Consider the following 14,601-nt stretch of genomic DNA (forward strand, 5'->3'; position numbering starts at 1 on the left):
TTCTTTCTAATTAAGCTTGTGCATATTTAGATCCCTGGTAAGAGATTCATTCCACCATCATATAGTTCCAAATACCAAAATATTTTGTATTTACAAAGTTTAGCAGGTCAAAAACAATTTGAAATACTTTGCTTTACAATTTTAATTTAAATTCTCACAATCTCCAAACATTTCTTTTCTGTCTTCTACAGTCGTATGTGTTTTCTGACTGTATGAAATAATCAATCACATGTAGACAAGTTCACTGTCATTTACCTTCCTGCTAATAATCTACTGCATCATTAAAGCCTTAATAATGACTCTGGAGGAGGAGTTCTCATTAGATAGACTGAAAGGTAATGGAGGGAGAAACCCCCTCTCCCCATCATTTACCTTCCATCTAGTACAAGAAGTTATCCAGCCCAGTAAACAGGCTTAGAATTAAAGCTGCTTCTCATTTTAATCATGTTAAAATGATCTTGAGACCTCCCACGCCCTCCAGAATAAAGTAATAGGATTTAATTGTAATGCTCACATTGAACCACATGAGGACGGTATCTGCTCGACTAACATGATGTATGCGTCTCGCTGTTGTACTCCATGTATCCAACAGAGGTAGCTACCGCCCTTACTATATTAATCTGAGTACCAGTAAGTAAAAAGATTTGTTAGAATTATATTTTTGCACCCAAAGTAAAGAGAAATTGTTGACGTCAGGGAAAGAAAATATGCACGCAGATAAACAGGGTTTTCTTTTTTTTTGTTTCTGGGACCCAAAAATGAATTATCAAACATAATAAACAGCAAAAAGCTTGAAAGCAGTGTCCCCAGTTCACCCGGCCTCTAGTATGTGAGAGTGGGAAGCAGTGGGAGGCTCTGACCTCTCCGGCCTGCAGAAAGAATCCTCTAGAGTACTCTTTCATTGCTGATTTAGATGCCTATCATCAGTTCGGACACACAATGACACCAAAAGCTCCACTGTGGAGGTAAGAAACATCCTTTTAATGGTTAATATTGGCCAAAGCAGTTAGAACTTCAGGTATAAACATCGACACTTGAGCTCATTTTACACAAAACAGGAGGGCAGTTGTCATCAGAGGTGATCCCTTCAAACTGAACCCAGAATGGAGCATCGCGTCCAAAAACCACAGCAGACGAGCTGATGCAAGCTCTGAATTTAATACTTTATTCCACCACAACATAGCTGTTTGGGAAGCCTGCAGGATGTGACAGGAGATGTCGAGTGGAGGACAGACTCTGGCGGCGTTGGAGGCTACCCTTCCTTCCTATTTCTGATGCTATTCGCTTGACACTGAAACACTAGCTGCGTGTTTTGGATAACTGGACTTGGGTGCAAACAGCCGTGCCCGTTCACCAGTATTTGTGACATTTGCACACACATACACACACACACACACACACACGCATATACATACACAAGGCAGCTTATTTGATCTGCCAGGACATGGTTTCATACTGTAAAGGCAGGTCTGGTGCTAGATTCTAATAAGATGCTGTCAGGCGGTTAAATGCGTCCCTGCAAACGGGTCAGACTTTGCTTTCATTTATTTATGTATTTTTCCTCCACATATATGTGTGTGTCATTTTACAGCTAGATGTCAGCTTAGAGAGCAAGTTCAAATTCTGCTTTCTGTCATTTCCATCTCCGCGTGCATCAAAGCGTTAGCATGAATCCAGTCCTTCATGGTTACAGTGGAATACACAGTATTAGATCATGTGAGAGTAGTTTTATTGAGTAAGTGAAGGTTTTTGTTGGTTTTTTTTTGGCTAGATTGTCATCAACAGCTGTTAAGCACAACATTTAAACAGTGTTTTATACAGTAGAAGAGGAAAACATCTAAAGGTCAGTGGGCAGAGACTGCAGCATGTCAAACTTCAAGTATGTAAAACAGACATTTTTATCATCACTGCAAACCACTCTGTCCTTTTCTCACATATAAAGTTAATACTAATTATCTTTTTTCCTATCATCCGGCATTTTGTTATATGGCTTCGACTATGTGGCGTTTGTTTCTAGTAATGTTAATACTACGTATACTTATGTCACAGGCTATAATGCCCCGCAGTGGTGTTGTTTTTCTTTTAATGATGTTCTACTAAAACAGGCAGTTTGGACTTTGGACACCGACAGCCACACACGAGGTGAACGCACACAACAGGATGAGAGACGATTAAGGTAAACAGAGCAAAAATAAGCTTTTATATATATATATATATATATATATATATATATATATATATATATATATATATATATATATATATATATATATATATATTTCACCGTTATCCAATGCTTCACAAACTCGCAGGATAATACTGACATAGTACAGGAGTGATGATGTCATCACAACACCACCCCAAACTCAGTTATTATTTCTTTTCTTTTTTTTTTTTTTTTACAGTAGCTGATAAAGAAAAAAAGATCAGACACCACTAAGTGTTCCCTAAAGAAGCAGTCAGTTGTACCCCTGTCTGATTCTCACTTCAATTCATGGCAAGTTGTTTTAATCCCAACGACAACAACACGGTAACGCTGTTGTAAATGATTGCTATCAGTAATCGGAATGATAAATACATAGCACCATCTTTTGTTGAAAATAAGAAATAGAAAATATCCCAAAGTAAAAACATTTATAAGTTGCAAATTCACAAATAGCAAATGGACCGAATCTGTTTCGTGACGATGCAACATCCGTTGATGTTACCTCTCCAACTCTTCTCTTTTTTGTTTTTTTAAGCAAGCCCTTCAAAAAATAAAATAAAATAAAATAAAATAAAAATCCTCTTCTAATCCATCTATTTCTACACATGCGCTTCGGTTAAAACACTTCCAGAAACTTTTTTTGTCTTTTACTCATTTGGCGTTAACCAAAAATGAGAACAGGCAACGAAAAAAATAAAAAAATAAAAAAAATAAAACGACAAAATAGCATTTAATTATTTCATCATTACAAACGAACACGAGGCACTTTAATCAGCTAAACTAAGCTCATCCGTTGTCGTAGCAACACAAAAACTATGTACATATATGTAAAAAGTGTTATAAATATGTTTTAAACCATAGATACTATTTACATCTTTTAACTGAGACAATGTTGGTTGTTTCTGTGTTGGTTGGTTTGCAGGTGGATCTTTGGTATTACCACACACACACACACCCCCGTCCCTCCCTATCCCCACATCCCACTCCCACCCCCTTTGGGGTATCTTGGCCTGATGGCTCCGTTGGCCTCTGATGTCGAAGCATCAGAACTTGGGGGGGTTTAGATGACACTTGCAGCTGGGCAGGGGGTTTTACTGGGAACACTGGGATGGAGCGATTCATTCTCGCTTCCTTAAGATGACGTAGATGAGCCCGCTGATCAGCGCCAAAGGGAAGGCCACCCACGCCAGGATGTAGGAGTAGCCGAAGGTGTTTGCATCCCCTAACCAACTCGGACTCATCACCGTATAGATGATGGCTCCGCTCATCACGAACAAACCTGCAGGGAGAAACAAACAAAACAAAACAAAAACTCTTGTTCAATTATCAGATCGGGTTTCTCTGAGGGAGGCGGGCGGGCGCTTCCCAGAAGGCATCTTTCAAGTCGTGCTTATCGAACGCCAATCCAAACATTGCGATCCTTTCCTCCTCGGTCGACATGACTTGTTCTTTTTTGTGGGACCCCCCCTCCCCCACACACACACACACACACGTCCAGTCTTTCTGACATTTCACGCTGCCCTAGCTGGCAGCGTGTTTGGCTGAGTAGACACCTGGGCGACAGGCTGTAATCTGGCAGACCTGGGATTTTGGAAAGGGCGGCCAAGAGACGGCACAATGGAGGCCCCCTCTGGCTGGTGGGGGGGGGTGCATTAAGAGCACAATTGGAGCATTATGCCTTCAGTGACTGGCTCAGGCTCTTTTAATTTAATTTTCTGCCACAGAAGACAAAGTAAGAGCAGCTCCTGTTGGTAATTTTGGTTTTACTCTAATAAAAGAGGAAATCAAGGAGAGTGCTTCGCTGGAAGGCTCTGGTTCGTCATTTGCCAGTCGTGGTGACTTTCTCTATCTAACGTCAAACAATAAATGAATGAAAAACTACAATAAAATTCCCAGTTGTGTATTTTCTGTTAATAAACGTGACCATGAGGTCGATTGAACTCACTGGCGAGAATCTGGAAGGTTCCGGTGAGGAAGAAGCGTCCGCCTTTCTGCAAAGTGAAGAGCTGGCAGAAGAAGACGAAGAGGGAGAGGCAGCTGAAGATGATGGACAGGATCATGAGAGCCTGGACCGCTTGAATCCACTCTGCAAGGAAGGGGGGAGGGGGTAACAGGAAAGCATTGTCAGAAAATGTCCCACAGTGACTGAATTAATGAGTGTATGAGAGCACAAACAAACAAATGCCTGACTGTGTTGGTCTTGGCTGGATTTTTTAGCCTTATTTCATTAAGAAGGTAATAAGTTAGCCCCTGGATGTTTACTTCTGGGAATGTGTAATGGATCCATAACAATGAGACGTGGGTATCCTGTTCCTAAAAGCTCTGTGCACGCCCCCACAACCCCCAGCAAGACCTACACCTAAATGTCCCAAATCGATCTTTACTGATAGTCCTCTAAGTCCAGGCTGCTGGAGGCCATTAACCCATTAGATACCTGCGCTAACATGCAGGACCGTCTACCGGCGTTCGCCGTCCGGTCTGGTCGGGCTTCATTCGTGCCACAACGTTAGGAATCCTAGGATTTCCAAGCAGGGTCTATTTCTTGTCTCAGAGTTATGCACGCTGCCACCTGGCCTCTCCAGTTTCCTAAAAGAACACCTCCTACATCTCCGCTCACCGGGGGCCAGCTCTTCCTTTTAAGCACGTTCTTCCCGTTTTTGGCGCCATTGTCCGAGCTAGCCTGAACCTAGCATCATCAGATCGTCCAGAGAGACAGTCGTCCAATAAAAGCTGTTTTTTTTTTTTATGACTGCTCCATTCCTACGGTATCCTTTCATTCCCAGGGTATCTATGCTTTATCGATTTCCTTCCATTATGTAAATGTTGCGGTTTTAATGGAGGGCACTTACAAGGTGGGGGCGGGGGAGGGGGTACAAAATCATGATGCATAATTTATCGGCGCTCAAACAGCAAAAGAGGATGTTTAAGTAATGAGAGACTTACTTCGTGCGAAGTTTAGACTTTAGCCAACCGCGTTTTAACGCTGTGGGCTGAAATAAAAAGCACTTTGCAGCCCCCGTAAGTTAACTGTAGAAAGAAAGGCGGCGGCTAAGGCTGAGTTTTCTCTCTTGTTATGGATTTAAATCTTGACTGATGGCGCTGGGTTTGAGGCGTGGAGTAAGGTTACTCTCGATTGTCTCGGGGGTGGGGGTGAGATATGGTAAGGAAACTTGACCCTCCTTTCACGGAGCGGCACCAGAGCAACAATTAGATTCCACCGGACTGATCCTTGCTTACATAACGCCGCGTGATACCAAGTGAGAAATGGGTGAAATGTTCCATCTCTGTCCTATGAATAGTCTTCACCTCCAAATGTAATCAATACATCACTGCCTTCTGATAAACACACATCTTGTCCTCTTTCCTTCCTAGCACTGATGCTAGGAAGGAAACGGTGACACTAAGGGGGGGGGGGGGGCATTTCCTTGCATGAAGCCCAGCCCGGGGATCAGAATATCGCTGATAAGCACGTATGAGTCACGTTCATAAATGTGCACGACTGCTGCGGTTCATGTTTGAGGCGCTCTAGAACCAAAACGAACCATTTCCTTGTCGTTCCAAACAGGAAAAGCACCGTCCATGTTTGCCGCCTTTGCGCCTCCTACTCTACAACATCCTAAAGAGACGTTCAAAACTCCAGCAGCTGCCGAAGCTACTTTGCTGTGTTTATGTATTTTAGGCCTGTGGTGGTGGTGGTAGTGGGGGGGGGGGGAGAGAAGACATTCTTCCTCAAAAGCTAATTTTAGCACCAGTGAATTCTATGAAGTAATTTTCCTGGCTGGCAGGACCTGATGTTTGATAACTATGACAAGAGAGTCTCTCTCTTTCTCCTTCTCTTGGCGGTGGTCAAAGCGAAATGCAGCCAATATTTTTGCAACCACGGCAACAGCGAAGACAGGGGGGAGGGGGGAGGGGGCTCTGACTTTCACAAATACCCTTAAAATAACGAACGGCAGCCATCGTTATGATTCAACCGGGAAGGAACTTGATTGCTCAGCAAAGCTTCATGAGAGCAAACTCTATCCTAAAAGCTTGAGGCTTCAGAAGCGGGCGCATGTGCCTTCTTAAACAAACACTGTGCGTCAGGGCGCTAATGAAAGCAAGTCAAACAAACCGGCTGCGCCATCAAACTACCAGGCAGAATGTGCAGGCCTTGCTGCGCCCCCCTTGACAAAACACAAACACACTGGCTGAGCGGGGGCTCATTCTAGACAAATGACATCACCCCTCCCCGTTGCGGCCGAGCAGCTTCTGCGCCGCCGTGACGGCACATTTAGCAGCAAAAAAAAAAAAAAGCACGCAGAGCGTTGCTAAATCTCTCATTTTAGGACGTAAAATTCTTGGAAGGTTGGAGGTGTGAGATGGGATCTGATTCTAGAGTGTGTGCGGGCGGTTGACTCCGTCTAAAATAAATCTCCAAAATGCTGCAGCTGCTGCCTCACACTGTCCCAGTGATCCCAGCAAACCAACACTGGACAATGTGATCTGACACTGGGCGTGACCCGCCGCCCCTGCACGAGGTGGTCCAAGGTCTCCGACCGCATCACACGCCACAGATCTAAAACGACCCCTCCTCCACCGCCGCCGCCCCGCCCTGCTCGTTCCACAACTCCCAAACTCCTGTCACTATGGGCTCCCAAACGTGACACCTGAATAAGGACATCACCCCACAACTATTTATACGGTGGCAGCCTATCGGCAAACAGCACCGCCACATTCTCTGCCCTAGATGGCACCAGAATCCCAGAGGATTGGAGACACACCCACATCACTGATCAGTTAAACTGCAGGAAAAAGGATGGATTTCCAGGAGTCACTCCCCTCCAGCTCCCATGAAGATCAATATAACTGGTTTATACTGGTATCAGTGCTTAAAAGCCTTGTGGTTAAGACAGTTTTGTTCAAATGAATCCTGAAAAGTAAGGATGCCAAAGAATGTGTCACAATTTCACACCACAGCAAAGATTTGGAGGAACACAGTGTGAATATACAGTTTGAAGTGGTTTAAAATGCGAGGCAGGTGTCTGACCTCCAGTTGATGCCGGGTCACAGCGGTATTCTCCATTGATAGTGGAGCAGTTTAACCAGAGGTCTGTGGTGCCAGTTTGATTTGACGACCAGACCTGGAGTAAAAAAAAAAACACACACACACACAAGGTACTCAATAATGGGTGAAAAAGCACTGGAATAAAATCTTATTCCCTGAACATCTCAAATAAAAGAGGCAAAAAGTTAAAAGAGGAACGTCTGTAGCTTTCAGTGGTTCTCTTTTTAAATTTAATCCCCCAAAATGGCATCCGATTAAAAACAAAGAAGAAAAAAAATAGACGTTTTTACTCACGCTGATTATTGTCGACACAAACAGGAGAACCAGAGCAGCGATGTGCAGGAGGACGATTCCCAGTAGTAGGACCAGCATCTTTTTAAGACGATCTGGACAGTAAAGGAGAAGAGGAGAGAGGCTCCGTCAGACTGTGGGACATGGGTGTGTCGCTGCAGCGCGTCCACTACATCTGGACAGGGCCGTGGCAGAGAACGTAACAGGAATGGCATCACACCGTGCTACATGTGGAATCAAACTGGATTAAATCTACATTAAACTGCGAGATCTGTCGACGTGATTCAACTCTGAAGCGGAAATGTGTCCATTTATGATATCTAGGGACAAAAACGCGCGCGTAAAGCTTCGTGTTTGTCCTTCTAAGTTCGCCTTAATGTCACGTCTGTCCCTTCTGACATTGAAAATGTTTTGGGGTGTTTTTTTTTATAAAATGCACTGTAATGTCATCTTCCGATGAGGCAGACAAGGAAAAACTTTGCGTAACGAATGTTTTTATCGCGCAAAATTAATTCTTTACGATGATATTTTCATTCCTCGGTCAGTGCGCGCAGTGCAGGCGCGGCTGTCCCCAGTTAAAAGCGAGTTGTTGGGGGGTTTTTTTTCCAAAGCAGCTGGGAAAGGAAGTTTAGAAGAGACTAAATTCCACTTACTTAGAGCAGGGAGCTTGTATTTCCACAAAAAAAAAAAGCTTACGAGAGGCAAAAGCTTCCCAAAAAAGAGTCCGACAGCGGTAGTTCCTCAGTCCAAAGTCGCTCCCAGACTAGATTGATGCCAGGGTTGACGTTGTGTTATAAAGTGTCTCATTATGGAAGACCAACGCCCTGCGTGCGTCGCTACGTCATGGAGCGACCCTCTGGTCCGCAGCCAGGTTTCCCAATATAGACACTCCATGCGTAATAGCGCACGGGTTGCCTTAGTTACTCACTGTAATGTGTTGCGGCCTCGTCATTGTTTGGCTGTTGTGGTAACTAAATGTGGCTACTTTTTGAGGATGCTCCTGTCTCAGATAAGAATAGCTTTGGAATTTTGCATTCCATTTGTTGCTCATTGTAAAAACACTTCTGTTTTAAATGTCTCATTAATAGATTATTCAAAAAGTAACAGAATTTTTGTTTTTTTTAAGTATCTAACTTTATTAAGATGGTCTAATTTCAGTAATTTAATTTACTTTTAGCAAACAAAATATCTTTACATTTTTATTTACTTGTTTTGTTTGGTTTTACTACTGCAGCAGAGTAACTGTCATGTATTTTGACTTTATTCCAAATGCAGATGATTCTTTGTAAGCTTAGCTCGTCGTTGCCTTGGTAATTACAAACACAAACATTGTTGTAACGTGGCGTTGTGTGGCTGGTCTCCCACGGCCTGCCAGCCTGTGACTCACAGCATGTGTGAAAGTGTGGACGGGTATGCCCGGCGTACCACCAGTGAGTGATCACATCTGGGGCTCTCCTCTGCTTTATCGTGACTCATTTCCAGGGGGGGGGGAGGGAGTGAGGTGGCGTTCCACCCCATCCACTTACAACCCCTGCTGTTAATGTGTGCGAAAATACACAGATCGATGTTAGTCTCTTCCAAGTATGGGTGTTGTAATGAATGGAATTCCAGAAAAAAAAATATACAAAGAGTAAAGGGAGTGGTCAGAACTGTCAAGTATGAAGTTCCTTCCTCACCCTTTGGATCTCCTCCTGCACGTTTTAGATAGAACGTGAACCGTTGTCTGCTGTCGTACGTTAGCTGAAGCAGACTGACTCTCATATGCAACAGGCTTGCTTTCCAAATTTAGCATAGAAGTGAATGAGCAGCTTATAACTGCATCAAACCCTAGCGGTTCCATCAGAAAGGTTTCCACACCCTGCACTCGACGGACGGCACGTGACGTGATGGAACTCACGCCTTCTTTGCATTTAGCGGGTCCGGCGGGAAGGTCGAGGGAGCCGTCCCGACCTCAGATAACCCCTTTCAACATCCACTCTGGCCATCGCCACTTAGCTCACTCTTCCCGGACACCTCTGCCTGGAGTTCTGACGCCGGAGTGAAAGCAGACAGAGGCTTTTTCTGCCACGCTCACGTCCGCACGAGCGTGAAGAAAGCAAACACGACCAGATCACAGTCGTGAAATGCTGCCCTGAGTGGCTCGCTCGCTAATCAAAGTACGCCGCATTCTCAGCCCGGCGAGCGCTGAAGTGCCTCTTTGTCACGTACGATGGTGGAAGCTGAAATCTGTATTTAGCATCTCTTAGCTTTGCTCGTGCAGGCCGGGAACTACGTTTGCGGTGACTTATAGCGGAAAAGCTTGTTAAAGCTGGAGTAGCTGTGCAGGCGCTCCCCATTCCCAATCCCTTATATGTCAATGTTTGTGAAAGAGTGACAATCAGCGGGCCCAGCGGACACGGGAGTGTTAAGTTTACTGTGTTTGGGAAGCTGGAGTTGAAGCCAAACTCTCCGGGGGGAGGGCCGCATAGCAAACATACGAGATTGAGATACCGAATTATAATGCATCAAGAAGGGCCTCTCACGTTTCACGTCCGCCGTTAAAGTCGTACGGCTTCGCTTCACGTCAGAAGGAACGCATACCAAAAACTGTAGATAAGGCCTCAGGGGGGGCTGTGGAGGCCAGACGTGATTGAGTTACAGTAACTTCATACCACATACCAACATGGGAAGAGTGTTAAAACAGATGCAACTACCCCAAGTCCTGTTTATCTCCAGAGAGAATTCTTGTAAAATCCGTCAAAGGAAGAGATAAAAACTGCAGCGAAGAAGTCGACGCCAAACACTGGACCTCGTCCTTGGGGCGTGATTAGATTCTTGTGATTTCAAACAATGGTGACGGGACGCTCTCTTTCACTTGATTGCATTTTGTGCAGTTGCATTCACACTCGTCAGATATTCAGATGGACTTTGAGATCCTTTATCCGGCCGCAGGCTGGAGGGAAGACCCGTCTGGATCGCGGGCCGTCCGGGATCGTGGGCGAGTCCTCCTGTCCTTCAACAAGAATGTCACGTCCCACCGTCTGTCAGCTGGCGTTTAATCGCTCTCCTCCTACCGCGGCACAAAGTGTTGCAGACCTGAGGCTCGTGGCGAATTCAGACAAACCCACACCAGCAGGATTAGCATGCATTTACATGGAGACGGAAAACACACAATGCGGATAATTAGAATCAGGGATCGTATTTCATTTGGAGCTCTACTAATGATCATAAAGAGAAGCAGACACACAATAGGAAAGGCAGACTGGTGGAGGGATGAGAGATTGAATGGCCTCCCTGTTTGTTTGCTTGTCCGTAAGATTTTAGCCTTGTCAGCACAGTTTAATGAGAGCAGACACAGAGCGATGACAACAAACCGAGGCACGGCTCTTAAAATACACAAAACACACAGCAGATCTCCTGTGATGTGAGTACAGATGGCCGAATGAGTCAGACTAAATCGACTGGAACCCCCAAGGAATGAATGAAATAGAACAAGTAGGAAATCGAAGGTTTAAACCGGACCGAGAGGGATTTGATTGGGAAGGAAAGAAGCCTTTAACATTAATTGGTTCAGTGTGAATAAATGAAAGAAAAAGGGGGATTAATGCAGGAGACAGAATCATCATCACTCCAGCTCACAACAGGAAGGAGCACTGCACCTCCTGACCTGAGCACCGCTCTGACATCCACCCACTCCTTCACCCACAGGGACTATACTCTCCGATCAATATTATGGATCGTTGCAGAATTCCTCTCAGCGACACAAATGACCCTTCAAGTCTTTGTCAAAGTGTGTTCCGTGTACCAGTCTTTGTGGAATCCGGTTATCCCGTTGGGCTTATCTCACTTATCACAACTCCTCTGGTTGGGAGACACAGTTATGTGCAGAATGCTGACCCAATGTTGATCGAGTAAAAATGTAGAGGGGGTTAAGATTTGTCATGTGAGCAAAGATCAGCAGACAGTCACACACAGACCACAAAGGTTGGCAGTTGGTATGGAAAACCACATGGAATATTACGTGTCTTATCAGTCCGTCTCCAGCTTCCTCTCTCTCGCTCAACCCTCTCAACGGTTGCTAGGGCGATTACTCAACGGACTCCCTCCTCGTTTCTCTTCTTGTTTTTTAGCTAAGCTTCATGTAATTGACAGTCTTGGCGACTGAATGATGGAGCGGCCAAACGGCCTCTTGAGAAAACGTCCGGGCTCAGGTCCAAACAGTACAGGAAGAGCTGGTTCCCATGAACGTCTGGACTTTTATTTGGGAGGATTGGATGTTAAATTCAGGATGAATATTTTAAGTTATTTGCTCCAGTGATTATCTATGAACATAACAAACGCAGATGTGATGTCGCGACATACACACGCCTGAATCAGCACCTTAGCGAATTTTCCTAGACGTTCGCTAATCGCTATGCTAATTTATCATGGTTTTCCCCTTCAGGAGCCCTCATTGGTTGAGGACTCCAGTCATCTGCAATCAGCTCTTCAGTATGATGGTATGTAAAGAACACAAAATAACATGGGGCGCTGGGCATCTATAACAAGAACAGGTGTTAAAAATAAACTGCCAATATGTCTGGACTGCTGAGAGAATTCCAGAGTACATTCTCCATATGCGGGGGCGACGGCAGAGGTCAAATAGGAAGGCCTATTTGTGTTGCGCCCAGAAAAGGAACCATAACCTCAAATGAAGCATGAGAGAAAGCGGGATTCATTCCACTCAGCTGAACCGATTCTTCGCGGCTGAACCGTAAATGCGAGGAGTTGGAGAGCGGCGGGTGAAGATTAGGTGGTGTAAACCTCGTTGCTATCTGTCAGTGTGTTTAATTACGAGGTGATGAGAGCTCAGGGTCTTTTGATGCGAGCTGGACAACAGGGGGCCTTTCTTTTCAATACTAGGGTTCAGGAATGCACACACACACACACACACACATGCACACATACACGCACTCACACACACACATGGGAACACACACTGCATGTAGGAAACCATGGTGGAGATCTCCTTCCAGTGACGGTTTTAGTCAAACACAATGATGTTTGCACAGCAGAGAGAGCTCATCGGCTCTACAGTACGGCTGTAAAACATTACACCCGAATCAAAGTGCAAGTCGCACACACACACACACACACACACACACATGGTGTAGTTTATCACTATGGTCACTCCCTCCGTCCTGTTAGGAATCTGTCCAGTAAAACTATTTTGTATTTACACAAGAGATATTGTCATGCTTTGAGTTAAACGCCGAAGCCACTGAAAGGATTTAGGCTCAACCTGATTTCATGCCCCCGACAGGATAGCCTTCAGGTCTCATCTTTTATCACACCCCCTCTCATTACTATTCCAGTACCGTTAGCGCCCGTCTCCAACCTTGATTCAATTTGTCAGCGGACACCCTATAAAACTCAGGCATATTTAGCCTTATGTGTCCTCCTCTTATGTGAATGTGAAGCAGAAATCAGCTACAAATGTAAAAAGCACAACATACAATTTAAAAATGAGAGAATTCAGATTTTTGCACTGACAAAGTAGCAGGAGTGGAAAAAAATATATAGTTACAACTTATCCCATTGCTCCAAACGGTGCAATAAATATTTTTGAAATATTTTGTGTATTTTGGATTTCACGAGCCATGTCTCTTGGGATACTTTTCCCTATTAGGATATAAAATGTGAAACATTTTTGTGTTTTATTTGATGGAGGGAAATTCAGCATTTTTTTTCCCCCTCATCATTTACATCAAGTATTCTTGTTTTTATACTGATTTTATTATTTATATCCAAGCAGAGGCTCAACAGAGCCAACCTGTTCCAGCAATGTCAAAATAAAAGTAGATCTCAATTGTGTTTTTCAAAATAAGAGGGCACATTTGAATTAAAAATTCCTTTAAATTCTTAGTCAAGACTTTGTTTCAGTTTTTATTGAAAATCATTACAATTTAAAAAAAATGTCCTGCAACATTTGCAGACACAATGATTTATAATCAGGCTCGCTAATCAATGACAGATAACTCCACACGATCTAGCTCCTGAAACTAAACAAGACTTCTGATAAGTGATCTGATTAGTTGACAACAAGAAACCAAGACGTCATATATCGTGTGTTTAAGGGTTAACTTCTGGAGCTGTGGTGACTCCTGTATACTCACTTTCAAACAGTGGAGATTCCAGCACAGTTTACATTCCCTCAGTGGAACCAGAGGTTATGCAGGGCTGCAATGGACGCCTCAGAGAGAGGAGTGATACGGTTTACATGTGTGTGTAAAAGTTGATTTTTATGCTCCAAACGGCGTTTCATGAGGGAATTAGTTGGTGGGAAGCGATTGTCGCACGGCTCAAGTCATTTAAGATGGGAGTGGGTTTTTATACATAACTTATAAGTTGTTTTCCCTTTGTGGGTGAGGTGAGGAGTCAAGGGGGCCACGCCAGTCGTTAAAGGCAGCAGTAAAAACACACAAGTCATTCACCGTCCTTACTGTATGCACAAAACTGATCCGAGGGTGTTTGCCTTGAGCTTCAAACCTTCAAGTCTTCAGTCTTCCAGGTCAGAGCTCCTCTGAGGTGACATTCAGGTCAGTTGGTGCTGATAGGTCCGAGTGAGCCTTCACAGACGTTGCGTGTTTGCCTTTGCTTGGAGGTGGTTAGTCCAGGCTGTATTTGGTGATTCCCGTCACGTGTCATTCGAGGACTGTCCTCAACCTGGTTGGCACGGGTCACATTTTACCTTAGTGCGGCTGTAAATTCAGCTTTCTTGAATGAACTGAATCATTAGCGTTCCATAATACAGTAGTAGCACTTAGCTGCTACTTCAAAGCAGAAAAAAATAATTGAAAATATCTTTGAATTGACAACTTCAGTTAAGGGAATCCTTAAGTTTCTGTGCTCAGAACCACCGTTTATCAGATGCATGAAATTATCGTTTTTAACCACATAATTCTTGGTAATGCATCCATGAAATGTCACACAAGGCCACGGCTTCATCATATATTATCGCGTTATAGAGTTTTCATTCTATCTAAAATCACACCCTGTATCAGTGAGACTGTCTTTGATTTCCTCAATAAACTAAGGT

General features: G+C 44.1%; 1 protein-coding gene across 1 annotated transcript; it reads right to left on the minus strand.

Annotated features, from left to right (window-relative positions):
• Positions 1–1,712: 1,712 nt before the first annotated feature.
• Positions 1,713–8,350, minus strand: pmp22b (peripheral myelin protein 22b). Its single transcript, XM_068305060.1, has 5 exons — positions 8,198–8,350; positions 7,548–7,639; positions 7,236–7,329; positions 4,152–4,292; positions 1,713–3,485 (listed from the first exon to the last, which is right to left on the minus strand). The coding sequence occupies exons 2-5, from the start codon at positions 7,623–7,625 to the stop codon at positions 3,325–3,327; spliced, it is 474 nt and encodes a 157-aa protein (XP_068161161.1). The 5' UTR covers positions 7,626–7,639; positions 8,198–8,350; the 3' UTR covers positions 1,713–3,324.
• Positions 8,351–14,601: the final 6,251 nt, after the last annotated feature.

Source organism: Antennarius striatus, chromosome 21 (genome assembly GCF_040054535.1).
Source record: "Antennarius striatus isolate MH-2024 chromosome 21, ASM4005453v1, whole genome shotgun sequence".
In the NCBI taxonomy this organism is placed as follows: Eukaryota; Metazoa; Chordata; class Actinopteri; order Lophiiformes; family Antennariidae; genus Antennarius; species Antennarius striatus.